This window comes from Molothrus aeneus, chromosome 18, assembly GCF_037042795.1.
Source record: "Molothrus aeneus isolate 106 chromosome 18, BPBGC_Maene_1.0, whole genome shotgun sequence".
NCBI classification, from domain to species: domain Eukaryota; kingdom Metazoa; phylum Chordata; class Aves; order Passeriformes; family Icteridae; genus Molothrus; species Molothrus aeneus.
Genome location: NC_089663.1, coordinates 13364695 through 13391000, shown reverse-complemented (window position 1 = coordinate 13391000; position 26306 = coordinate 13364695). Strand labels below are relative to the sequence as shown.

Sequence of the window (26306 nt, the reverse complement as noted above, 5' to 3'; positions counted from 1 at the left end):
AAAAACAGTATCTTGTTCTAAATGTTTGGCTCCCTAATGCTGTTTTATTTCCTTTTTCCCCATAGAAATGTGATAGTTGCCTGACACTTGTTCAACAGTTTCATCTCTCACTGTACCAGACTCAAATTGAAGCAAGTTACTCTGTAAAATTGGAAGTGTGAAAGGTTGTGGAGTTGCCCTCTGGAGGTCAGGCAGGCACTCAGCTCAGGTTGTGTATCTTAACCTCCTTTTTCTGTGCTCCTTTTTCTGTGCTCCTGCTGAACACAGCAGCAGGGGAACCTGCTGGAGCTGGTGTTGCCATTGCCTAAAATCTGTGCCCAAACACCAACACTTCCAGCTGCATTGTGGGCTTTGCATCATCCCATGTTTCTTTTCCCTTCTTTTAATAATCCACTTTGTCAACATATCAAAGCAATGTTTATTTACCAAGTAATTTATTTATGTTCATTTAAAATCAAGATTATCCAGTGCTGACTGGATTTACCAGAGGTCAGGGGCTCCAAGGAGGTTTCTGATTATCCATTCTTCCTCTTGGAGAAAAACTTAGAACTCTTGCTGAGAGAAAAGACATCTGGAAAGGAGAGAAGAGTTAGTGTCAGGGTTATATTATTACAACTACCAGAATATATTCAAGTAAAGAGTTCTCCTCCTGTGCCAAGGTCTCCAGACGTGTGGGTAGGATCTCTGCTCTGTGGCTAGCTTGGTTTCCCCCCCTCTGTCTCTGTGCCCTCTTCAGTGTTTGAAAGCAGAATTGCCTCTGCAGCATTCAGGGATGAGGCTGCAGCTGGCATGGATGAAATCTCTGCTCCCACAGTGGAGTGGATAATTGACAGTAATGGCTGTAAAATCCAGAGCTCAGGGGCTGGTTTGTTGGTTTTTTTTGGTTTTTGGGTTTTTTTCCTCCCAAGCCATCCCTCTGGAAAAGAGTTTGATCAATGGCTGAGCATTTCACACTGGTATTAATAAATGCAGAATGTTAAAGAGCCACTTCAGGAATAAATAATCTAATTCAGTTCATAATCCAAACTGTTGTTTAAAAAGAAATAGAAGTAATAACAAAAACAAATTACCCTTTATTTAAATATTAATCTTTGATGGTAATTGTGCCTGAATAAATATTTCAGTTGCAAAGAGGGGTTGCATTGTCAGCCTGAGAGCTGTGCTGTGCCTGAACGCAGTGTCCTGTGCTGTGCTGGCAGAGCAGAGCTGCTGCTCTGGAAGCTCTCTGCTGCTCTGTGAGTGTCACTGTGCATTAGCAGCAGCTCCCTGAGTGATGGGGGCTTGCTGAACAGGGCAAGGACATCCACTTGCCTCAGACTCCTCACTGGGTTGCTCCAGTCACATCAACATGATAGATATATATATACACATTCATAAAAACCAGCAGCATTCACAGCTCTGGGGCTCTGTGTTGTCCAGGAGTGCAAAGCACAGCTAAAAATTCACTCTGTTGGAGTTTTAGGGGGAGCTGGTGTGGCTGATGCTCCCAGTTCCTGCTTCTCACCTAATCCAGTTGTAATACATGCACCACTGAGCTTTTCCTTATTTAACCAGGACTTGGACCTCTGCTCATATAAAAAACTGCATTATCAGCTACTGCTTTTATTTTTCTTCACTTCTCTTTCCCTCTGGACCTTGCGGAATGTCAGTGCCCTGGTGCAGACCAGAACTACCACCCCAAGAGTCCCCAGAGCTGAGGGGCTTCAAAACAAACTGATGGAGGAGTTCATATCTGTAGTTTAGAGTGTCAAGGAGGCAAATGTTGCAGTGGCCTAGTGCAGATTTAAATGCAGTGGAGTGGAGTGATCTAGCTGGAAAAGAGCTCTGCAGTCTGACCCTTGGACTGGGGACTGCCATGAGCAGCCCTGGAGGTCAGGAAGGTGGGATACAGGTACCTGAAGGTGGGGTACAGGTCCCTGACCACTGCTCAGGGCATTCCTGCTGGGTGTGCTGCACACCTGGCTGATCCCTCCGTGTCAAAGGAGGGGGTTCTGATCTTGGAGGATCTCAGTGGTCAGGATTTGTTCCTTTGAAAATCTTAATTTAGCCCTGAACTCTTCCTTTTGGCCTCCAGTGACAGATGTGGAGCCCTGAATCATATTGAGGATGTCAGAGATGTGCAGGGATGAGTGGGGACGTGGCTGGCACGGGGTCACTCAGCAGAGCAGTGACACAGGCAGACGGCTCCTGTGCTCCCAGCTCAGTGTTCCACGTCAGCTGCAATTTTTCATGGCTGTGTGGCTGCTCCTGTTGTATTCCTGCTTGGAAGTGGACCCAGTGCCAGGGTGTCCCTGAATTCAGTCCAGTTCTGCCCCTGGATTTCACCTGCAGCTCCCGCAGTGCTGTGGGAGCAGTGCAAGTTTCTCTTTCTGCCAGCTGTGATTGCATTTTATGAGAGAGATGAGAAGAGCAAAGGATGATCATGCTTGCAGCATGGGACCTTCTGGAAGTAGGAGCCCCCTGTAATTTATGATTTACCCTCATCAGGACTGATGGAGGTGTCACTTTCTTTGTACCTATGGGAGAAATGTCTGCTCTGGAGCCACTCCCTGCTCCAATGCTCTACATTTCTCTTTCTTACACAAACAGCTTCCAAGTTGTTTCTACCTCATCTTTTCTCCACACAATTCATCTGCCCACTTCTCACATTCATATAAAAACTCTGGCACCAATCCTTGGCTGTTTCATGTTTTAGATTATTTTGCTCCTAAGCACTGGAAAAGTCTGCAACAGTAATTCAGATGATTTTGTTGCTTCTTGTTTTACATCTCCACAAATTCTGCAGAACACAATGTTTCTTTTATGAACAAAGAGTGAGAGTTGTAAATTATTAAGCACAGAAATAAGAGATAGAGACATATTTTGTAGCGCTTTTCTTTTGGAATTGTTCAAGAGAAGTTTGATTCATTCATGCTACTGCATGTTTTTACCATGAAAAAAGAGTTATTCCTTCACCTTGCTTCAGTTTTGGAGCTTCTGCTGTTCATTGTGTGTCCTAGGACGCTCTGATACAGAAAATACCCGTATTGCATTTTAAATTTCCATTAGCTGTGCTCAGTCAGAGGCAGCCCTCCAGACACTGGGTGTGCTGTGTGCTGAGCAGTGAGCACATGCACAGATGCCATTTGTTGCTGAGTGCAGCGTGGTGGTGGTGCCTTTGCTGTGCTCCTGGTGCAGCCAGCCTGTCTGGGAGCAGGAGCCAGGCCGTGCTCTCATTCTGAGGTTGCAGGGTCATTTCCATGCAGCGCTGGGCGAGGGGCAGGAGTCATTCTCTCAGTATAAAATGGGTGAATTTACTGAGCCGAAGTGCAGATTCTGCTGAGAGCCCAGCTCAGCAGGCCATTGAGGTTGGTGGCTGTTTGGCAGAGCACTTCCCCATGAGCCTGGCTGAGCAGATGAGTCCCAGGAGCGGCAGAGCTGCTCTGAGCAGGGCCAGGAGGAGCTGGGATCCGAGGAAGGGCAGCGAGCCACGAGATGGGAGCAGTGGGGCCCCCCTGCCTGTGCTGCTCAGGAATGGGGGCACTCGGGGCCTGCTCTGCATCCCTCCTCACACAGGCAGCGCTCCCTCCCTTCTGCTTCCAAAACTGAATCATTCTTCACCTCCGCTCTTCTCTCTAATTTTGTTGAAATGGGTCTAATGTACTGGAGGGAATGACAAGGACTCAGATGGACTGATTGCATAATCCCCTCTTTATTAAGGAGCTTGGAAGAAGAAAAACAACTCCCCAACCAGCTTGTTATAGCCATCTATGCCACTGCAGAAATGATTTCTTTCTAAGCATTTTATCCTCTCTACTTTTAAACCTTCCCAGATATTGTGTTTTCCAGTTCTTTCTGAGGCTCTTCCACTGTCCTTTTGCTTTGAATTTGCTCCATGTTTCCTGTTGTTTCTAATTATACTCTCCTGCCTATCTGCTCTAGCAATTTTCTCTCCTTGACAGATAAATCCTTGAAATATTTGTGGAAAGTGAGCACTTTCTGCTTCTTGTGCCTTTTAAGCCTCACCTACTGATTTTTTTTAGAAAAATCTCCAACCTACCTCCTGCTCTACTTGATGTTCCTTTAAGTACTGCTCATTCAGGCCCTCTGGAAATCTGGCAGATTATTTCTTCTACCATTTTTCTAAAAACCCTGCCCATTTCCTGCAGTCCTCATGGCTCTTGTTTGTACCTTATCCTGCTGTGCAATGACAGCAGAACTAAAGTCAAGCAGCTTGAGCAAAGCAAATGGAAAACCATGCCTAAAAATCCATTTATATTCACAGACTGTAGTGATAATTCTGGCAGGGCTGTGTTTTAATTCCTCACATCGTTTGGCTGCTTTTAATACCCATAACAGCTGCCCATTGGATTTCTCCACACAAATTCCAAGAACCATGGTAGTTTGGAGGTTTGGAGTAAGTTCCCCATCCAAATTTTCCATGTTGCTTGCTTGGAGCAGATACTCTAAGCCCACATTTTTGGTGATTTTGTGTCCCAGCTCAGACCCCCTCGAGGATTTTCATTGCAGAGAAGGAAGAGCAGTGTCTATATTTGCAAAGGTTACATGTTAGCCTTGCAAAGAAAGAGAGTTTACATTCAATTAAGTCATTAAAGACTCATAATTGGCCTAAGAAAGTCTGGGGCAGTAGCAGTAAGAGTGAAAACTAAATAAGAGTAGTTGAAGCAGTGCAGTGTTTAGGTGTGTGCTGTGACACGTTACTGGAGCAGACATTGATCTTCACTTACTGCTTCTCCCCCTTACATGAATGATTTATGAACCTGTTGAAGCTGTTAATGATTACTAACATTACTGAATTCATAATTATAACAATTAGGGTGTCTCTTCCCCTGCCTCCAGCTCAATAAAATCAATGTGTCTTTTTCAAGGGCTGGATGTGCGTCTTTCCACAGTCAGTGGCAAAGATTTCTGAGTTGAGGCTGAGGTTCCCCAGGTGGGAGCAGGGCTGTGCTGAAGCTCAGCAGTGAATCTGCTGTTGAGGTCCAGGTGAGTCCCTGTGGGCTGAGCTGAGAGTGGAGCCCAAATTCCAGCAGCTGAACTGTGCCATGCAAGGAGGGTTGGGTGATGTGTTCTGGCCTCCTCAGCTGACAGCACAGGCTCCTCTCCCCGGCTAGGGGACATTTCCTGTTCTCAGGGGCACATTCCTGGGGATTCCAGGGAGCATTTCATGCCATGGCTGTTTTCCTGTCTCCTCCACTTCTCTAGTTATTAGTCCGATCATGTTGTTATTTTTACTGAAAGAGTGATTTCCTTTTGGAAATGACAAACAAGTGCAGCCCCGTTCTGCCAGAGTGCATTGAGGTGAGGTGGTGGGAGCCCACCATTCGCATCTGCCTCCTTAGATCAGGGAATATGTAAAGTCCATTTAAGTCTATCTGCAGTAATGGGTTTGTTTACAGCTGTTTGGCTCAGGTGATTTGAGGACACAGAAACTTGGAAGGAATAATTCTGGAGGAGGGAGCTGTTACCAGCCATGGCATGTTCCAGAAGCTCCGTGTTTCACTGAGAGCCCTGGCAGGAGGAGGAGCTGCACTGGCCATTATCCCTGGCGTGTCTGGAGTGGGATGGGCTCGTGGAATTCTGACTTCAGCTCCAGCCAGGGTGGCTCCTCTGGCTGCTTCAGCCATTAGAATAATCAGCTTCTGCTGAAGCCTTTCAGGGAATAGGCATTTCAAATCCCTAAGTGCTTTTAGATGGAGCTGGGTGAGTTTATGGAGAGATGATTTGGTGTGTTGGTTGTCCTGGCAGGGAGCAGCCCAGCTCAGGGTGCAGCTCTGCTTTTGCAGCCTTGGATTTCCTTCTGCAGGGGAGGATCTGCCTGCCACAGGGGTCTCTGCCCTTGGGGTTTGCTGCTGCAGCTCCTGCAGTGCTGGCTGCAGTGACACTGGGCTGCAGCTCCTGCAGTGCTGGCTGCAGTGACACTGGGCTGCAGCTCCTGCAGTGCTGGCTGCAGTGACACTGGGCTGCAGCTCCTGCAGTGCTGGCTGCAGTGACACTGGGCTGCAGCTCCTGCAGTGCTGGCTGCAGTGACACTGGGCTGCAGCTCCTGCACCGCTGGCTGCAGTGACACTGGGCTGCAGCTCCTGCACCGCTGGCTGCAGTGACACTGGGCTGCAGTTCCTGCAGTGCTGGCTGCAGTGACACTGGGCTGCAGCTCCTGCACCGCTGGCTGCAGTGACACTGGGCTGCAGCTCCTGCACCGCTGGCTGCAGTGACACTGGGCTGCAGCTCCTGCAGTGCTGGCTGCAGTGACACTGGGCTGCAGCTCCTGCAGTGCTGGCTGCAGTGACACTGGGCTGCAGCTCCTGCAGTGCTGGCTGCAGTGACACTGGGCTGCAGCTCCTGCAGTGCTGGCTGCAGTGACACTGGGCTGCAGCTCCTGCACCGCTGGCTGCAGTGACACTGGGCTGCAGCTCCTGCACCGCTGGCTGCAGTGACACTGGGCTGCAGCTCCTGCACCGCTGGCTGCAGTGACACTGGGCTGCTGCTGCTGCTGCTGCTGCTGGGGGACACAGAGCCACCCGAGAGTGGGACTGGGAGCCCCGAGGGGCACAGACCCCAGCAGGGACAGCCAGGGACGCAAACCAGTGCTGCTGATTCCTGCACTGATTCCTGCACTGATTCCTGCCCTGGGGGGCTTTGCTGTCTCTGGGCACCTCCCCCGGGGTAATTCCCTGCAGTGTAACTGCAATCATCACCTGCCACTGCTATTATTGTGTTATATTTTTATTGTTTTTATTCTTCCCATCGCTCCTGAGAGCGCACCCAAGGATTGCCAGACCCCTGTGTCCCGTGCACCTGAGCTCAGGCGCTGCACAGCCTCGGGCTCCAGGGAGCTGCAGGTGCACCAGCAGAGCCCCAAGGGATTGACTGCAGCAGCTCATGCTGATAACAACAGGGCTTCTGGAGCTTTGGAACTCACACAGTTTGTAATGTCACCAGTAGATCAAAAGCAGTGATTTGGTTTGACAGGCCCTGGGACTGGCTGCAGACCTGTCCCACCATCCTGTCTGAATGATTTCCTCGTGGCTGTCACATCATCCCAAGGTGTGTGGAGGGGAAACATCTGCTCTGAAAAATGTACCACAGCTGGAGCAGGGACAGGGTCTTGTCCTGATTGGTACAGACAGAACAATTTACTGAGAAATAATCTACCTTGAGAAAGGTGCTAGACCAGGTGGATTTCAAAGATCTCTCCCAACCAAGATTGCCCTGTAATTCTGTGATTTAAAATATATTTCAGACTAAAGCTCTTCCAGAAAGCTGGCTTTGGAGGGAGGCAAGGTGTATCTTCTCTCTTCAGTTTATTTTTCATATTATTGCTTAAAAATAAGAAACAGGATTCTGGAAACTTCTGTTTTAATATTAAGAAAGGTGGAAAGTATTTCCTCTTTTAATTCTAGACTTGGCAAACACTGAACAATTGTGTAAAGAAAAGTCTTTCTAGAAATTTTTATTTTAATTGAAAAGGACTTTGCAGTTCTGGAAGATGTATGAGTTCAGCAGAAATACTTGCTGAATAGTTCACAGCAGAGGAAATTCCTGTAGCTGAGGGTACTAATCTCATCTATTGGATGTGCCTTGGCAGGTATCTCCAAATAAGTCACTAATTTTGAAATATATTGAAAGCTTGAGTCTTGTGGAATGTAATGCTGCTTTTATATATAATTGCATTTGTGGAACCAGTGTGGACACTAATAAACAAAGCATAAAAAAATGTGTTACAGATCTCACTGTGGAGAGCTGCAGCTAAATGCTAAAGCACCAGACCTGCCCCTCTGGATTCAATGCCACAATTAATTTTTTTTAAAAATTAGTAGGGGGCATAATTCCAAAACCATTCTGAATTCCAAAGTCTAACCCCACACATATTAATGCACAAGTGTAAATTTGCTGGTCCTGTGTGAGAGGGGCTTTTAGGTGGATAAATGTTTGTAGGACGAGGAGTGAATTGTGCTGAGCACGGTGCTTGATCCCAGTTTGGTGTGCTGGGGTTACTCAACAGTAAATCCAACAGTAAATAATGGCAGTGCTGCCTCTGGAGGGTTTTGGCGTGAAGATCGTGAGTCTGCTTCCCTCCGAGCAGTGCAGGGTTCGTGCAACTCCTGCCATTCAGAAAAGGTTCCTTCATTTCCAGGAGGCTGTGAGGGTGTTAGCAGGCTGCCAAATTGTATGTGAATGAATCATGGAAAGCTCTATTTAGGAATGCTCAGGAGTGTCACTGATCAGAGGCTCAGGTCTGGGGTGTGCTGTGGATTCTCACTGGGCAGACGCCTCCCTGCCCCTGTGCTGAGCTGGTCCTGGCTGCAGCCTTCATACCTGGCTTTCCTGCCCAAAACACGGCAGCTGTGCTTCCTTTTTCCAATGTCCCCCTTGTTCAGCCAGCCATGACCACGCTCCCTGGTTACCTGGAGCAGTGTGAGCCTGGGCTGGCTCCTGCAGACCCTTCCCCAGGGAGCTGTGAGCACTCGTGGCTCTGTGCTCCCCTCCTCTGCAGTTTTACCACACTTGCAAGTGAGTTATCCCACGTTTATTGTTATTTTTGTGCCGAGGACAGTAAAGCAGCAGGTGGAGAGAGCTGGATTGAGGGTATTTGCAGGGTTTTATTGGACCTTGCACTGTCAGTAAAACCATGCTTGTAGCCTTCAGCTCTGCCTCCTGCACAGGAGCTGGGGCTGTGCTGCTCGTGTGGGGCTGCTGCAGAGGGACCCGGAGTCCCTGACTGCTGGGGATCATTTATTGAGTGAGCATCAGATGGGATGGAATAAAGTCAGCATGGTTTACCCTTCCCTTGGCACCATGTGGGAAATGAGCTCCGTGTTTGCCACGCCAGGGGATGCTCAGAACCCTGGTTCTGAACTGAACTGCTGGCTCGCTGGGTAATTATGTTTTAAATTGATATTATATTAAGAGGTTTGCTAATTTTTGCTCACTTCTGAATTGAGTTATTTGGGAAAAGTGCTATCAACAGCTGGAAAATCATGTAGTGAATAATTTATTTGACAATAGCAAAAAAATAAAAGTCAAATAAATAATTCAGCAAATATTTCTCAACCAACACTACTGATGTCAAGCTCCAGAGAGATGGATCGATTTTTAAAAATCACTCCATTACATGATTAGCAGACTCATTTTTTGGTGATTTTTCTTGCTAGTTGGTTCACTTCATATGGTGATTCCCACAGAAAAATGACTTTTCAGTCTACCTATGCTGAATTTTTAATAGTAAGATGACACTGAATAAAGTTAAATTTTAATGTAGTGCTGTCTGTACCACCTTCTCCTGATACCTCAGTGGTGAGTAATGACCTTTGCTGTAGCACAGTGCTCCAGGTTCTACAGACCTTGGGTTAGAGTGCCGTCTCTGACCTTGGGATGGGCTGAGCCCCAGGTCTCACCTTCTTGTCTGAAATATTTTAGTTTTTGTTCTTTGTGGATGTGTGGAGGATGAGCTGTCAGTGTGCTGACAGCACGTGGGGCAGTGCTGCTCCACGCTGTTGGGCTTGGGTTAATGGAATTCCAGCTTTTGGGGTGAGCTCTGACACGTTCCTGGTGAGTGCCAGGGAGGTCCTGCTGGCCTGGCCAGGCAGATCCCAGCCCTGGCTGGGTGTGCTGAGCTCCCATTCTGGAGCTGAGCCAGCCCCTCAGTGCTGGCAGGCGCTGCCTTGCTTGTTTTAACTCCTGCTTCGTGGCACCTCCTGCAGCGTTTGATTTTTTACCTTAAGTACCAGTTGTAGGGACCAAATAGTCCACAGAAAACCTGCAGCTGTTATTGCAGGTATAAAAGCTTTCTCCAAAAACAAGCTGGAAAATATTCATGATTGCACTCCAGCTTGGAAAGCAGAGGGAGAAGTCAATTGGATTGGATTCATTAAATAAGGAATGTCTGTCTGTAAGAGTATTGTGGGGGTTTTACCTTGTGGTACCTGGGAGAGGCAGAAGGACCCAGCCTGGCCAGCCCCAGAGGGGTCCTGGAGGAGCCAGGGATTTGTCCTTGCAAACAAATCTGGGTCTGCTGGTCGGCAGAACTGGCACTGAGAGACACAAGAGACAGGGGAAGGATTCCCTGGTGGGTGAAGGGAACGAGAGAGGTTTGTCTTTACAAACAGCTCTGGGTCTGCTCAGAGGGGAAGTTGGATACACACAGATGAGAAACACTGGAAGAACCACAGATTCCATAGGAAAATCACTGACTGGCACAAGGAGAGGAAAAGGGGGTCATGCATGAAAAGGGGCATTAGATATTAGGGGTTTTGGGAGGTCTGCGCCTCTCAAGCACCTCAGGCAGTGGGGAAAGAGAGAGGGAAATGTGGCTGGGATAAAATTGGGAGATGCCCCGAGGGCTCTCCCTGTGCTCAGGTAGGGTCGCAGGGCTGCCCTGACTCCTGTCTGCACAGCAGCCCCGGTGTCTGTGGGTTCCTGTCCCGGCCCTCGCCGCTGGTGCCGCAGGAGCCGCAGCACAGGGGCTGTCAGACACAGCAGAGGGTTCGGTGCAGCACGAGTGCCTGTTCGTTCAGCAGAGAGGTGATCTCTGGCTCCCCAGCAAATGTGGACACGAATGCAAATGTCCCTCCTGCCACAACAGTTTGACTCAGATGCAGAGGCTTCTTAAAACAAACAAAAAACCCTCACAAATAAAAGGATTCTCTCTCCTGAGATCAGAGCTGTGGATATCTTTTAAGAATTCAGCAAAGACTAGACAGACAATCTTTTCTTGGTGAAAATAAACTAAAAGATTATCGGGATTCTCTCCTGGCTACTTTAAATATAGATGGGATATATATATATATATTATATATATATATAAATATATTCCTTCTGGTACAGGAGATTTTTCACTCAGTGATTTCTTTTCTCTTAATATCTTCTGGTTTTCTCCTTCTTTTTTCCCCCACCCAAAATCTGTTTAGGTGTGAAGACAGTTTGTTACTGGGCTGCATGTTCCCAGGAGCACTGCAAAAATATGGATAAAATCCACTTTATTTAAAGACTTTGGCACTGGGGATCTGCTGCTCTAGGGAGGGGAAATGCAATGCCCAGGAGCTCCAGGGGAGCTCCAGGGCTGGGGAGAGAAGGGAAGGAGGTACCAAAAAGCAAATATTCTGAAGCAAGGGCTGATTCTGTACTGATCCTTTGATTTCCTTTCCACCTCCTCATTCTTAGTTAGGAAACAAGTCCTGTTCAGTGATGGTATCAGGAGTAATGGCCTAAAATTCCAGCAGAGAGGAGCAGAGAAGGTTTGTGAAATCCTTTTAGTGAAATTGTTTACATTCTGGGGAAAATGCCACAGGAAAAGGTTTCTTTTTTCATTTTAAACAGAATCTGTATCAGAAATGAAATGTTTTTTAAAAAATACAGAGCTTTGTTCCAGCGTGGCAGTGCTTTGGCTTTTTAGGCATTTCTCCTGCATCTGCTGTGGGTTGATGTTGTTTCCTCCCACACAGGGAAGGAAACTTGGGGGTTTTGCCTGAATTCCAACACAGCACATGATCTTACTTTTACCCAAAAAATTAACTTCTGTCTGAAATGTCACCTTTTTTCCACGTTGTGGTGCATAAATCATCTCATCCCCTCTTTCTATGAGAAAATTTTCAGTTTAATTTTCTCTCCCCTGTAATGGTTTTCACAAACCCCTTCAGGCCTGCTGGGGTCAGCTGTGCTGCTGCCACCCTTCTCTCTGCTGGGAAGTTTTCCCAGTTATCCCAGGGAACATTTCTCCCTGTGCTGAGCTCTGCTGTCGCCCCTTGCCCTGGCTGTGCAGTGTTTCAGGCCACAGATTGCTGTGGTGCCCTGCAGGAGATGTGCTGTGCACGTTTGTGGGGCTGGAGGAGAATACAATTCCCTTTGCTCTGCTCTGCTCTGCCCCAGGCTCTGTGTTCACTTTGCTGTGCCACATCCTGGTTTGCATATTCATGGCCTCAGGCTGCTCCTGTCCCTCCCAGCCTGCTGCAGCCAGGGCTGGAGCTGGGTTCGGTTTGTGATGGGAGCATTGCAGGGCTGTGCTGGGGAGGAGCACAAGGAGCTGGGAGCACAGGGAGCACAGCTGGTGAGGGCAGCGTGGCATCCTTGACCTGGGAGCACTGCCCACAGCCAGGGCTGCTCCTGGGTTTACAAGGTGTCCCCTTCAGAGCAGGAGTGGCCATCATCCACATCCATCCTCAAAGCAGGCTGTGAGATCCCTCTGAGCAGTGCTCACTGCAGAAACCTGGTGCCAGCACATTTCTGTTGTGCTGTGCTGTGGCCAGGTGTAGCCATGATATTTTCTGGAAAATCCTTTCCTTAGGATCTTTCCTCCTGAGAGGCTGAGAGGCCTCAGGAACAAAATGCAAACAATGGTTATCTGCTGCTGTGGAATGCAACAGGTGCAGCTGGGATTGGGCTCATGTGGTTGTTTCTAATTAATGGCCAATCACAGCCCGGCTGGCTCGGACTGTCTGTCCAACACACAAGCCTTTGTTATCATTCTTGTTTTTCTATTCTTAGCCAGCCTTCTGATGAAATCCTTTCTTCTATTCTTTTAGTATAGTTTTAATGTAATATATATCATGAAATACTAAATCAGCCTTGTGAACCATGAGTCAGCTCCTCATCTCTCCCCTCACCCTGGGACCCCTGTGAGCACGGGCACAGCCAAGGGGCTCGGGCACAGCCCCTCTCAGAGCCAGAGGCAGCAGAGGACATTGAGCACTCCATGAGCTCCTCAAGCACAGAACTGGGGTGGGACACCCTGCACAAACCAGGCTCTTTGCCAGGGACTGCCATGCACTGCCCATCCCTGCTCACACAGTTCAGGTAACTGAGATTCAGTGGTCACAGCTGCAGAAAGCAGCTTCTGATCCCACCTAGGGCAGCATGAAATGAGACTGCATTCAGGGCTAGTTTAGAAATCCTGCTCTTTTTTCCATGACATGAAGAAATGAGAAATTGAACACAATGTGTTCCATTTTGGCTCGCTTTAAATTCCATCCAGGAGAGAAAGGACACAGTGCATCCACTGAAATACAAACCTTAAAGATGATCAGAGCAGCCTCTTCAAGAGGCATTGCATAGAGCTCTGAATTCAGTCAGCACAGTGGAAATCTCTGAGGATCTTGGGAATAGTCCCAATCTGGGGCTGTTGTCATAAATGGTTTTCATAAAAGTGTATCCTTATTTTCAGCTCTTTTCCCACATCAGCTGGGAGGCCTGCTGGGGTTTGGGTGCACTTTGGGATTCTCTAATCAGTTGCTGAAATGTTCCTTTTTTCCTGGTTGCGCTCTCCAGCAGAAATGCCTTGTGACACCTCAGTGCTGTGCCAGTCTGCCTCTCCTTGAGGCATATCCCACAGAAGGAAATTCTGCTCTTTCCCCTCCACACAGACACTGAAGCTGGTTCAGCATCCAGTACTTCCGGAGTAAAACCATTCTCAGTGTCCCCTGGATTTGTGCACTGCTAAGAAATCCCACATTCCTCTGCAGCTTTACAGGAAATTGAGTTTTTTCTTGTCTCTCTCAATGCCACTGGCCTAAGGAGCTCGCCTCAACAATGCAATCTTCACTGCCTTTCCATGCAGTAGCTGGTTTTATAACAAACTTTACAGGAATTGCATCAATTCCCTTTCCAATCTTCCCTCTTTGCATTTCTGCTGTATGGAGTCCTCTGAGAAAAACCTGGAACCCAAGGCAGGAGAGCTCCCAGAGTATGGAATCCTCTGCCACAAACCTGGAACCCAAGGAAGGGCAGCTCCCAGAGTATGGAATCCTCTGAGACAAACCTGGAACCCAAGGAAGGGCAGCTCCCAAAGCCCCCCGCGCCCCCACAATGCCACACCCAGCAGGGCTTTGCTCTTCTCTGGGGCTTTGCACTCAGGGATCCTGGCAGGAGTGGCTGATGTTAAACAACCCAGTTCTGTAACTCTCTCACAACAAGCTCCATTATCTGTAATTCCTGGTTTAGCAAAGGACAAAAGGAGCTTCCCACTGACACTCACAGCAAGGCAGCAGTATAGCCAAAAATGAATTCAGAGTTTTACAGTCCTCTGCTCCCTGCTGCCCTTGTTCATGGACCCCATCCCGAGCTTTGACCTTTCTTCTATGACTGCATTTTCAATAAACAGAAAATACTTTTGGTGCAGTGGTTTCCCCTTTCAGGAAGGATTCCCTTTATGTTTGTTCACGTGCTGCTTTAGCAGGGAGGAAATGCAATGTGCTCACTGAAGGGGGGTGTGGGAGTCACTTTGGGCTGAACTTCCAGCCTCTGTTTGCCTCTGATCTGGTTGTGTTTCTCCCCCTGTGGAATGGAGCAGTGCACAGTGATCCAGCCACAAAGTGTTACTGAGCCCTTGAATTGCTGGGAAATAACCTGAAATCTTAAGACAAATGCAAATTATTAATTCATTGTTAAATCCATCATCCCACCAAATCCTCCCTTTGAAGGAGCCTTAATCCAAGGTATTATTAATATAAAAGCAATTATATTCCTGGTTTATCAGTGATGTGAATGAACATTTCATTCCTTTTTCCTGCAGTGCGGAGGGCCCTGCCTCTGAAATCATGCAGATTGATTTTGAAATTGAAGAGCTGACTGACCTGCCTGAGACCCAGCTCATCACCTGGCAGGTGGAATATCCTGGAGACACCACATCAGACCTGGGCATCTCCAAGATCTACGTGAGCCAGAAGGACCTGGTAGGAGTTCTCCCTTTGGCTATGGTAAGGAACTGTTTGGCATTCTGCAGGGCTTCAGCACCCATAGCTGGGAGGGACAGGGGGAGCACCTGGGGAGCCAGATCCTGCTTTGGGAGGGGACAGCACAGCTCCCTTGGGAGGCCAGCTCCTGCCTTGGGCTGGTGCTGTGGGGCTGGGGGACAGAGGCTGAGCTGATGGCATTGCCCTGCTCAGAAGGATTTTGGGGGCAGAGGCTGAGCTGATGGCATTGCCCTGCTCAGGAGGATTTGGGGGCAGAGGCTGAGCTGATGGCATTGCCCTGCTCAGAAGGATTTTGGGGGCAGAGGCTGAGCTGATGGCATTGCCCTGCTCAGAAGGTTTTGGGGGCAGAGGCTGAGCTGATGATGGCATTGCCCTGCTCAGAAGGATTTGGGGGCAGAGGCTGAGCTGATGGCATTGCCCTGCTCAGAAGGATTTTGGGGGCAGAGGCTGAGTTGATGGCATTGCCCTGCTCAGAAGGTTTTGGGGGCAGAGGCTGAGCTGATGATGGCATTGCCCTGCTCAGAAGGATTTGGGGGCAGAGGCTGAGCTGATGATGGCATTGCCCTGCTCAGAAGGTTTTGGGGGCAGGAGCTGAGCTGATGGCATTGCCCTGCTCAGAAGGATTTTGGGGGCAGAGGCTGAGCTGATGGCATTGCCCTGCTCAGAAGGATTTGGGGGCAGAGGCTGAGCTGATGATGGCATTGCCCTGCTCAGAAGGTTTTGGGGGCAGAGGCTGAGTTGATGATGGCATTGCCCTGCTCAGAAGGATTTGGGGGCAGGAGCTGAGTGAGCTGATGGCATTGCCCTGCTCAGAAGGATTTGGGGGCAGGAGCTGAGCTGATGATGGCATTGCCCTGCTCAGAAGGTTTTGGGGTGCAGAGGCTGAGCTGATGATGGCATTGCCCTGCTCAGAGCTGCTGTGGGTGCTCAGGCACTCCTCCATCGTGGGGCATCTCTGACTTGAGCCAAGAGTGCTCTTACCTTGGCCTGGGACACAATAATCCTGAGAGACAGGATTGCCACATCCTGAGAACTGACTCCATGTCCGTTTGAGAGTGAGAAAAGAAATCAAAGGAGTGGCATGAGCTCTGATTAATTTGAATTAGTGGGAGCACAAAATGCAGCATGTAGCCAGCTGTCTGTTCTACAGAGGTGCAATCAAACAGGTACCCCATGGTCACAGTCCAAACCAGAGGACTTGAAAATGGCCTGATCCTTCAGCCTTGTTTTTACCTAAAAAATGCCTGTTAGGTACCCAAGTTTTGAGTACAGTCTGAAATTTGTGCATTTCCTCTTCTGTCCCTCTCACATTTCTGTGTTGTTGGAGATGAAGCACACTTGTGTAAGCTCTGGCTGTGCCTCATTTCTGTTCTTAGGCAATCTGTTAGAAAATATTGACACATTATTATTTAGTGCTGAAAGAAAAACAAAAATCAATCTCAAAGCATTTAAAAAAATGTAACCTGGATGTTTGCCTGGTGATAGCAAGTTAATTGTGCCATTACTGAAGACTGGAGGTGTTCTCTGCACTTTGAGACTCCCAGAACTGGCTGCTCTTGTTATTTGTATTTACCAACTTCTGAACCACTCAGGTGCTGGGGTTCTTTATTTTACCAAGCCCACGTTTTCTCCCTGGTGGCTGGGGCTGGCTCCCAGATGAGCGCTGTGTCACCCTTTGCACGGCTGCATCTTCCTGCCGAGCCCTGGGAGCCTCTGCTGCTGTGCTGGAGGGAAGGGGCTCCCACAGAACATCCTGGGCTGGGGCATCACGGGCAGCTCTGCTGTGAGCTGGGCCCTGCCGTGCAGCCACACCACTTCTGGGGGAGCTGAAGGCTGTGGAACCATCACTGACGTCATGGGAGATGCTGGGGTTTCTGTTCTCTCCATACATAATTGAAAAGATAAAAGGTTTCCTCCCCAGTGGTCCCAGTGGTGGCAGGAAAGCAGAGTTCTCCTCAGGTGTGCCCACGAGCCGTGATTGCTTTATTGTCAGGTGATATAGTGGCAAAATACAGCTCTGAGAACAAAAATAGCTGCTGCTGGCAGCTGCTACAAATCAGCTCACTCTCCTAATTTCCATGAAAGATGAAGAAAAGCCCATTTTGCAGCAGCCCAGAGCTGTGTGCTCAAAGGTCACATGCAGCCTGTAAAGCTGTCGGGAGGTGGCATTTGCAAGGCAACAGGTGTGGGCATGGTGGGGAGGAGAGGGGCAAAGACAAATGGCAGCAGTGCCTGGATCCCTGACAGGCTGGGAATAGAAAACCTTCTCTGCACTGGAGTGCCAGGGAAGGAGCTCAGGGGATTCCCAACCTCCAGATCTTTGTCCTGCTTCACTTTGTGCTGAGGAAGTGGTGATTCATGTGCAGCCCTTTGGGTGTCCAACTTTGATTAGTTTGATACTTCAGTTTTCCCTGTGCTCCTTGCAAAGCTGGCTTGGCATTTGCAAATTAAAGTGAAATTTAAAAATAATTTCTCCTCTTCCATTTAGAAAGAAGCACAATGAAAATAATGTGTTACGTTATTTTGCTGGTTTTGGAGACAGGAATAATTTGAGTTGTTTTTTTACTGTCTTTATAGCAGAACATGTAATTTCATGTATGCCATTGTTTCAACCTGCTCCTGATGTTCTTTTTAAACCTTTAATGAATATGTTAAGAGCAATAAACTGTTCTACTTACCATCAGCTTGAGAAGCTGGATAAGCAGACCAGGTAAATAAATAAAATCAGTTGTGGCAATAAAGAGGCTATTAATTATAAAGGAAACTTTATTTGTACTACAATTATTTCTAATAATTGCAGGGATCAGCTGTCATGGCAGTGCTGGCTCTGATGGATTCCATAAATACCCGGGGTATTCATGCCCCATACATGTACCTGACCCATTTCATTGGTCACTAGGGCTGCTCACGTTCTGCTGGACACGGGGGCTGCACTCAGGCTTGGCCACACAGTTCCCAGTGGGCTGCTGCAGTGGGATTCTGGGGCTGTTCAGCCTCCTCCTCCCACCCACCCTCTGAGCTGACAGTCAGGGTGCTTTGGGGTGAAATCTGAGCTGTTCTGAAAGCTGAGTCTCCCCCTTGGCAGGGATGTGGAGGAACAGATTGATTTGGGGGATCTGCTGGGCTGGGAGCAGCCTGAGCTCTGCCTGGCAGCTGAGCAGTGCAGGATCTCGTCAGCCAAACCCTCTGTCCTACTCAAATTCAATGAGGGAGTATTCCTAAAGACTTCACTGACAGCTTTATGAAAAAGAAAGACATGTCTAGAGAGTAGATAAAAGCTTTTACCTTCCTAATTCATAGCTTTTAAATTGCAATTACAGTATTCGGCAAGTTTTCAAATATTTAATTAAAATGTTACCCAGTGCCGAAAAGGAGCCTTTTTAAATCAAAATGATTAGTGAATCACAGATGAAATCTACTCCTAAGGAAGGGAGGAACCGTTGGATCACTGTGATATTGCCAGCAACCATTTTCTTTTCAGAAATATATTCTATTGCTTCCTGAAATAAGACAGGTCAAGGACTTCAGATTTCACCCCATAAACCAGACTTGCCATTCTCCCAGTAATGCAAGACTTGCAATTCTCCCAGACCAGCTCAGCACCACCAGTTCTGGTTTTGAGTCACCTTTCTTGGAAATAGGCATCCCAGATGATGTCAGAATACCAGACAGTGTCTCCTGCCGTTGCTGTCCAAGTGTTTATGTCCTGGAAATGTTTTGTTCTGTCTCAGAAGATGCATGCCAGGGTTTGGTTCTGTTTCCTGGGGTTTTGGAGGGTTGGTCATGGCTCTTCTCTGCAATGGTTGTCCTGTGACTCAGTCACATCCAGATCTTTCTGCTGCTCTCTTCTTCCAGACTGGAGAGCTCTCCCCTGATGGCTGAAATTCTGCCTGTCAGTCCCCATGATGGAACTTCTCACTGTGGCAGCACTTCATTCCATTTTGTTTTCTGAATCCTTGGGTTCATCTCTTGCTTCTGTTTAATAGTTCAAACTTGTGTACTGACAATGCCTTCCCAACTGATACTGCCTGCAAATTTGAGCAGTGGTCTGTTCCAGGGTCATTACTGACATCAGTAAAACCACAGATTTTCCTGGGCTATTTCTGGGCTATTGGATCAGTCTAGCTCTGGAATATTTCTGTGGCAGTCCAGAGGAACAGATTGTCTCACTGGCTGTGGCTCTCCCAGCTTTGCCTGATCCAGAAACCTCCCTAATGGATTGGTTCTTGTGCTCAGGCACCTTCCCCTGCAAGGACTTTGTACTGCAGGGCTTGTTCATCAATCTCTGTGCAGTGTGGGAGGCAGATCAGGTTCTGTTTCACATCCTGGTAACTGCAGTCAGCCTGTGCAGCTGATGGGGGAAAGAGTTTCATTAACATGGGACAGTCTGTGGTGCTTCAGGAATTAACTGAACCACAGATCTGAAACCACAGGACATTTTTCCTGTATGTAGATGTTAAATATTCAGGCTTTTTCAGAGCTTGTGGCCCTGGCACCTCTCTGTACCCCAGTGATGGGCCAGGCCCTGGGCAGTGCCCTGGGGTGTGGCAGCTCTGCAGACTGTGTTCAACAATGAGCATCCCTGCAGTGGGGCTGATTTCAGGGCTCATTTCCCTGCAGTGGGGCTGATTTCAGGGCTCATTTTCCCTGCAATGGGGCTGATTTCAGGGCTCATTTCCCTGCAGTGGGGCTGATTTCAGGGCTCCTTTCCTTGCAGTGGGGCTGATTTCAGGGCTCATTTCCCTGCAGTGGGGCTGATTTCAGGGCTCATTTTCCCTGCAATGGGGCTGATTTCAGGGTTCATTTCCCTGCAATGGGGCTGATTTCAGGGTTCATTTTCCCTGCAATGGGGCTGATTTCAGGGCTCATTTTCCCTGCAATGGGGCTGATTTCAGGGCTCCTTTCCCTGCAATGGGGCTGATTTCAGGGCTCCTTTCCCTGCAGTGGGGCTGATTTCAGGGCTCCTTTCCCTGCAATGGGGCTGATTTCAGGGCTCCTTTCCCTGCAATGGGGCTGATTTCAGGGCTCATTTTCCATGGGGCTGATTTCAGGGCTCATTTTCCCTACAGTGGGGCTGATTTCAGGGCTCCTTTCCCTGCAATGGGGCTGATTTCAGGGCTCCTTTTCCCTGCAGTGGGGCTGATTCCAGGGCTCATTTTCCTTGCAGTGGGGCTGATTTCAGGGCTCATTTCCCTGCAGTGGGGCTGATTTCAGGGCTCATTTTCCCTGCAATGGGGCTGATTTCAGGGTTCATTTCCCTGCAATGGGGCTGATTTCAGGGTTCATTTTCCCTGCAATGGGGCTGATTTCAGGGCTCATTTTCCCTGCAGTGGGGCTGATTTCAGGGCTCCTTTCCCTGCAATGGGGCTGATTTCAGGGCTCCTTTCCCTGCAATGGGGCTGATTTCAGGGCTCATTTTCCATGGGGCTGATTTCAGGGCTCCTTTTCCCTACAGTGGGGCTGATTTCAGGGCTCCTTTCCCTGCAATGGGGCTGATTTCAGGGCTCCTTTTCCCTGCAGTGGGGCTGATTTCAGGGCTCCTTTCCCTGCAGTGGGGCTGATTCCAGGGCTCATTTTCCTTGCAATGGGGCTGATTTCAGGGCTCCTTTCCCTGCAGTGGGGCTGATTTCAGGGCTCATTTTCCCTGCAATGGGGCTGATTTCAGGGCTCCTTTTCCCTGCAATGGGGCTGATTTCAGGGCTCATTTTCCATGGGGCTGATTTCAGGGTTCATTTTCCCTGCAATGGGGCTGATTTCAGGGTTCATTTTCCCTGCAATGGGGCTGATTTCAGGGCTCCTTTCCCTGCAATGGGGCTGATTTCAGGGCTCCTTTCCCTGAAATGGGGCTGATTTCAGGGCTCATTTTCCATGGGGCTGATTTCAGGGCTCCTTTCCCTGCAATGGGGCTGATTTCAGGGTTCATTTTCCCTGCAGTGGGGCTGATTTCAGGGCTCATTTTCCATGGGGCTGATTTCAGGGCTCCTTTCCCTGAAATGGGGCTGATTTCAGGGCTCATTTTCCCTGCAATGGGGCTGATTTCAGGGCTCATTTTCCATGGGGCTGATTTCAGGGCTCATTTTCCCTGCAATGGGGCTGATTTCAGGGCTCATTTCCAGGTGGAGCTATCTGAAATGAGGCTTGGTTTGGGGTTCAGCTCCTGCTCTGGCTGCTGTTCCCCAAAGCCTGGCCTTGCTGTGGCAGGGCCAGCTGTGCCCACCAGCCCTGGCTTTGGTCTGTGTGCAGGCTGGAATGAGGAATGCAGGCACTTGGCAGTGGAGCACACCCATCTCCAGTCCAACAAATGCCACCTTCTTTGGTGGCAGACCTCGTGCTGATGTGTGGAGCGTGCGCTGAAGGAATCACTGCTCCTGCAGCCCCACACTCCCGTGTGGCTCCTCACACCCTCAGGCAGTGACAGCCGTGGGGCACATCTCCTTCAGTGCAGTCCTTTCTCTGCCACCCTCAGCACAGGTGATGGAAAGGGATCCTGATGAAGTTGTTGCTGAGGACAGGAGGTTGGAAATGTCAGGCTTGTCCCTGGAGCTGCAGTGGGGCTGAGTAATGCTGTGATCACCTGGAACAGCAGCAGCCTGGCCCTGTCAGAGGGCAGTGAGTGATGAGGGCTGGGGCTGCTGCTGGCACAGCTGCTGACAGCCACACTTTGATGTGGGCCCTGGGAATGGGGCTCCCAGAGAAGCAGGAACAAGCACGAGGGTATTTTCCTTAGGAATGAAAGCCTAAGAAAAATGGCTTTGCATAAGAGCTGCTCTTTCTGAAGTGTGAGTTACATGTGTTTTCTTTGATTAGACTGAACAGGGTTTGAGACAAGCCCAATCCTTCACCCTGACAATCTCTGTGTTGCTCTGGAGCTGTGAAATGTAGAAGGACCAGGAAAAGACAGCAGATGTGAATTTAGAGCAGGTTTCACCAGAGCCTGTCCCTCCTTTGGACACAAGATGTAGAAGTGCTGGCCTGTTTTCACACTGCTGTAAAACCACTGTTATTACAAATGTTCTGAGTTTAAAACAGAAATAATTTGGTGGTGAATTGAGTTTTCAGAACGATGGTCTTGTAATTATTTTGTAATTTGATAATTTTTGTGGAGCCAATTTCAGCCAGCTGAAAGGGACCTCATTTTGAGTAGAAAAGTGCTCCAGCTGTGGGGAGCAGCTGTGGGGAGCAGCAGGGATCCAGCTGTGGGTTCCAGCTGTGGGGAGCAGCAGGGATCCAGCTGTGGGGTTCCAGCTGTGGAGTTCCAGCTGTGGAGTTCCAGCTGTGGGTTCCAGCTGTGGAGTTCCAGCTGTGGGTTCCAGCTGTGGAGTTCCAGCTGTGGAGTTCCAGCTGTGGGCTCCAGCTGTGGGTTCCAGCTGTGGAGTTCCAGCTGTGGGCTCCAGCTGTGGGTTCCAGCTGTGGGGAGCAGCAGGGATCCAGCTGTGGGCTCCAGCTGTGGGCTCCAGCTGTGGAGTTCCAGCTGTGGGCTCCAGCTGTGGGCTCCAGCTGTGGGCTCCAGCTGTGGAGCTCAGCCCCAGCCCACCTGGCTCTCAGGCCATTCGTGCCCAGCCTGGTGGCTCTGGGCTGGCTGCAGAGCAGCGCTGTCCTTGGCTGGGCTCTGCTCTCCCTTGGCCTCCCAGCCCTTCACTGCATGCTTATGGAAAGATTGTTCCCTTTTGGCATAATGAAGGGATGCTGCCTTAATTGCTTCCCTCCAGATTAGTGATTTGGACACAGCATTGCTGAGGAGAAGCAGAGCATTTCTCCCTACTGAAATAGATCATCACCTCTATGTGCTGCTGGAGCAGACCAGGCTGGGATCTCTCTTTGCAGCTTCTTGACATCATTTTTAGATGTTCTTCCTAATTTGGGGGCTGGGGGCTTCTCTCCTTTTTTTTTTTTTTTCTTTCTTTAATTTTTTTTTTTCCTCCTGGGGATTTAAGGTTTTGAAATTATTTATTTATGAGCCATGAAAATCTCCCCAAAATGGATTTTAACAAGTGTGTAATTGGATAATTTGACAACTGGTAAGCTGAAGCCCCAGAGATCAGGAATTACACTTCACCACAGAATAGTGGTTCTTCATGTAGAATTAATTAGATTTCCTCTAGATTACAAGTAGTAAGAAGAGTGGTCAATTAAGAGAATTATTCCCTGACTTTTCCATCCTTCTTCAAGCCAGTGGTTTTAAGAATTCCTTTTCCTCTGTGAGATGTTCTCAGAGGCAGGATGGCAGTCAGAGGACAAGGGCCAGTGGACTGAGCAGGAGTTCAGGGTGTGCACTGAGCACAGGAATTCGGGCTGAGCACTGAGCACAGGAATTCGGGCTGAGCACAGGAATTCGGGGTGTGCACAGGGTGTTTTCAGGGCTCCCAGGTGTGTTCAGGAGCAGCAGCACAAGCACAGGAATTCAGGGTGTGCACAGAGCACAGGAGTTCAGGGTGTGCACAGAGCACAGGGTGTTTTTTGGGGCTCCCAGGTGTTCTCAGGAGCAGCAGCACAAGCACAGGAGTTCAGGCTGAGCACTGAGCACAGGAATTCGGGCTGAGCACAGGAATTCAGGGTGTGCACAGGGTGTTTTCAGGGCTCCCAGGTGTGTTCAGGAACAGCAGCACAAGCACAGGGCCTCCAGAGCCTGGTGCTGCTCCCCTTGCAGAAGGAGCAGTAGAAATGACACAGAGATGTGCCCAGAGGGAGAGGACGTGGACCCGAAGCACCCAGGGCGAAGACCTCAGAATTTAACGTTTCCTGAATGCAGAGAAGATAGATTTTGTAACAGCACATCTGTTTCACTTCCATTGTGACCTTCAGGGAAGGGAGGAAGAAAGAGTGAAACAGGAAATCTGTGCAGCTGAGATTTTGGAATACCTAATGTTGTTTTATAATCCCTGATGTCATTTCTAATTGTGAGGAGAATACCAAAAAACCCAACAACATCAAAATGTGGGAAGTGCTCATTTAGAAAAGCTTGACATTTAAAGAGACTAAATTATAGGCATATAAGAAATGTAAATGTTAAATTTAAAAAGTCTGGTTCTTTTTCATATCACTTACTAGTAGTTCTATCATAAAATAACAGAATCACTACCCTGGAGTGGGATTCTGCAAAATTACTCCCCTGGAGACACAGCAGTTACAGTTCAAAGTGACTTTGCCTGCAATGCTAAACTTCTATTTCCTCCACCCATCAGCTCCAAACAGAGGGAACATCAATATTGAAACCACTCTACACCTGGCCTGAAAATCAGTCCTGAAAGTTTCAAAATAACTTGCTGGACTTCCAAATGTTCCAACTGGCTGTAAAACCCAGTAATTGTTATGTTATATAGAAAGATGAAACCTACATAGTTCGATAAAGAAAGACAATGCACTATAGTAATGAGACTTTCCATTGTAATTCAGGGTAAAAATTCCAAATTCTGGTTGTAGTATTTGTGAGGCAAACCAGCTTTGAATTTAAAAATAATTCTCCCTGTTTCAGTGAAATGAAGGTGTGTTGTTTTCACATGTGTATTTTCTCTTTGATCTTAAAAAGATGTCAGAAAATGGAATTAAGTTTCCTTGTCAGAAGTGGGTGCAATCTAATATATGTATATAGCTCTTTGCTGATAAGGTGATAACAGGAACCACTAAAAAAAGTGAAAAGCTTAGACATGAGGGGAAAACAAAGCATTTCAACATTTAAAACAGAGAGGAAAAAAGCTGAACATATGTAAAAATATGTAAAAGTATACATCTAATTTAGTCCTAAAGAGGAGCAGAAAAGAACAGATCTGCACTGCAGCTGGCATCCAAGGAACCACAGCTCTCCTTGTCTGGGGGCTTGGTTGGGCAGATGCTGGAACAGCCAGAGTCAGATTTTACAGGTTATGTTTAGGTTATAAGCTTAGGTTTATAGGTTTATTTATAGGATGTGTTTTCTGTTATGTGCTGTCAAATGAGTTATGAATTTCTTATTGTGAAAAACTTAAATGTTTCAGACTTGGCTTTCTGAAGTGATTCTGAGCTGTGTCTCTCAGCTTTTACAGCGTGGGGGGAAAGTCTTCAGGAGCAGGCAAAGTCCAGTTCCAGTTATCTTCATTTCTGGTTTCCCTTTTCCATATTGAAGTGGGAAGAATATAAAGAATGAGAGAGGGGTGTTGGTGTTTGGCCAGAACAGGAGTGGACTGTTCTGTGGGTTTGAAGATGGGTCCTTGCCTTGCTCTGCTTTCCCTTCCCTCTGTCTCCAGAGCCCTGTTAGACCCTGTGAGGAGAGGCTGCTTCAGATGTGGATTGTGTGCAGTGGCCAGAGCAGCAGGGTCTGCTTTCAGCTGCGCAGTAATGCTGACAATCAGACAGGAGCAGGCATGGGGAGATGCTCAGTTTGCAAGGGGGCTGGAAGCAGCAGCCAGGGCTCTGTGATTATGAGACTGCTGGACAGGATTCTGGGCAATAAACTCACACGTGGGGGGCAAAAGCCAAAGCCTTCAGTAGCTGGCAGTAGTTCAGCTGCCCCTCAGTGTCCAGCCTGGCAGCTTTCTGTGCCTGCTGTTGGAAATGCCCGTGCTCAGAGGGGCTGGCGGCCAGCCCTGCCCAGAGCTGCTCTGTGCCCTGCTGCTGGCCTGGCTGGACAGGGACAGGGACAGGGACCTCGCTCTTCAGGGGCAGCATCTGCCACCCTAGCCTCTTCTGGTGGCATTTCTGCTTAAAAAGAGAAAGAGGTGGAAAGAGAAAGGGATTCCAGGTGGAGGAAGCAATTCTTCTTCCAGGGTAAACTCAGCCCAGTTAATTACCTGAAGCAGAGGAAGGCAGTGGTTCTGGATCAGAATTCTCATTTCAGGCATCCCAGAGCTGAGAATGAGGTTCAGTCTCAGGGATAGGGAGGGTTTGTTCATATTTGGGACTGGAAATCATAAAGAACTTGGCTAATGACTAGAAAAGATTGGGAACTTCCTGCTCAAAATATTTTCCTTTAAATTCCACACATCCCAATAATCCAGATTAACAGTCTAGGAGGAAGCATTGTCAGGGATCTCTTAGGAGATTGAGGAGGAAGGTTTTACTGCCTTGTTCTTGTTTCTAATGGTTTCTCATAGTCCAAGAGACTACAGAAATTGAGGTGAGAGGATGTGCTTTTCTGTTTCTCCTGATAACATTGCCTGGGGATATCAGTGAAGAACACAGTCTGTGTAGAAACTCAGAAAATTCTCTAGTAAAGGAAGAACAGCAATTGGTTTTGCTGCCTTTGCCATTTATCAGGGGGGCTGAGGTTCCTCTCTGGAGCTCTCTCACCTTCCCTGCCCTGTCCCAGGCAGAGGCTGAATGAAACAGAAGGCAGCACTCTGACCTTGGGAGCTGAGCTGATTGCATCCCTGGCCATCCCCTCTGGGCACTGCCCAGCCTCACAGCCAGGTCCTTCTGCACCCCGTGGTGTTCTGTGCCCCAGGGTCCTGTGTGCTCTGCCCCAGGGTCCTGTGTGCTCTCTGTGTTCTCTGTGTTCTCTGTGTGTTCTGCACCCCATGGTGTTCTGTGCCCCAGGGTCCTGTGTGCTCTGCCCCAGGGTCCTGTGTGCTCTGTGTTCTCTCTGTGTTCTCTGTGTGCTCTCTATGTTCTCTGTGTTCTCTCTGTGTTCTCTCTGTGTTCTGCACC

The 26306-nt window shown here is 48.5% G+C and overlaps 1 protein-coding gene across 3 annotated transcripts in view; it reads left to right on the top strand.

Annotated features, from left to right (window-relative positions):
• TMEM132D (transmembrane protein 132D) overlaps positions 1-26306 on the top strand; it is a 197120-nt gene that overhangs the window by 108136 nt on the left and 62678 nt on the right. For 2 of the 3 annotated variants that reach the window (XM_066562220.1, XM_066562218.1), the window contains one exon: positions 14507-14690. In XM_066562220.1, the coding sequence (XP_066418317.1) occupies positions 14507-14690 (184 nt within the window). The remainder of the gene's footprint in view (positions 1-14506; positions 14691-26306) is intronic. The other variant, XM_066562219.1, reaches the window with a different exon arrangement.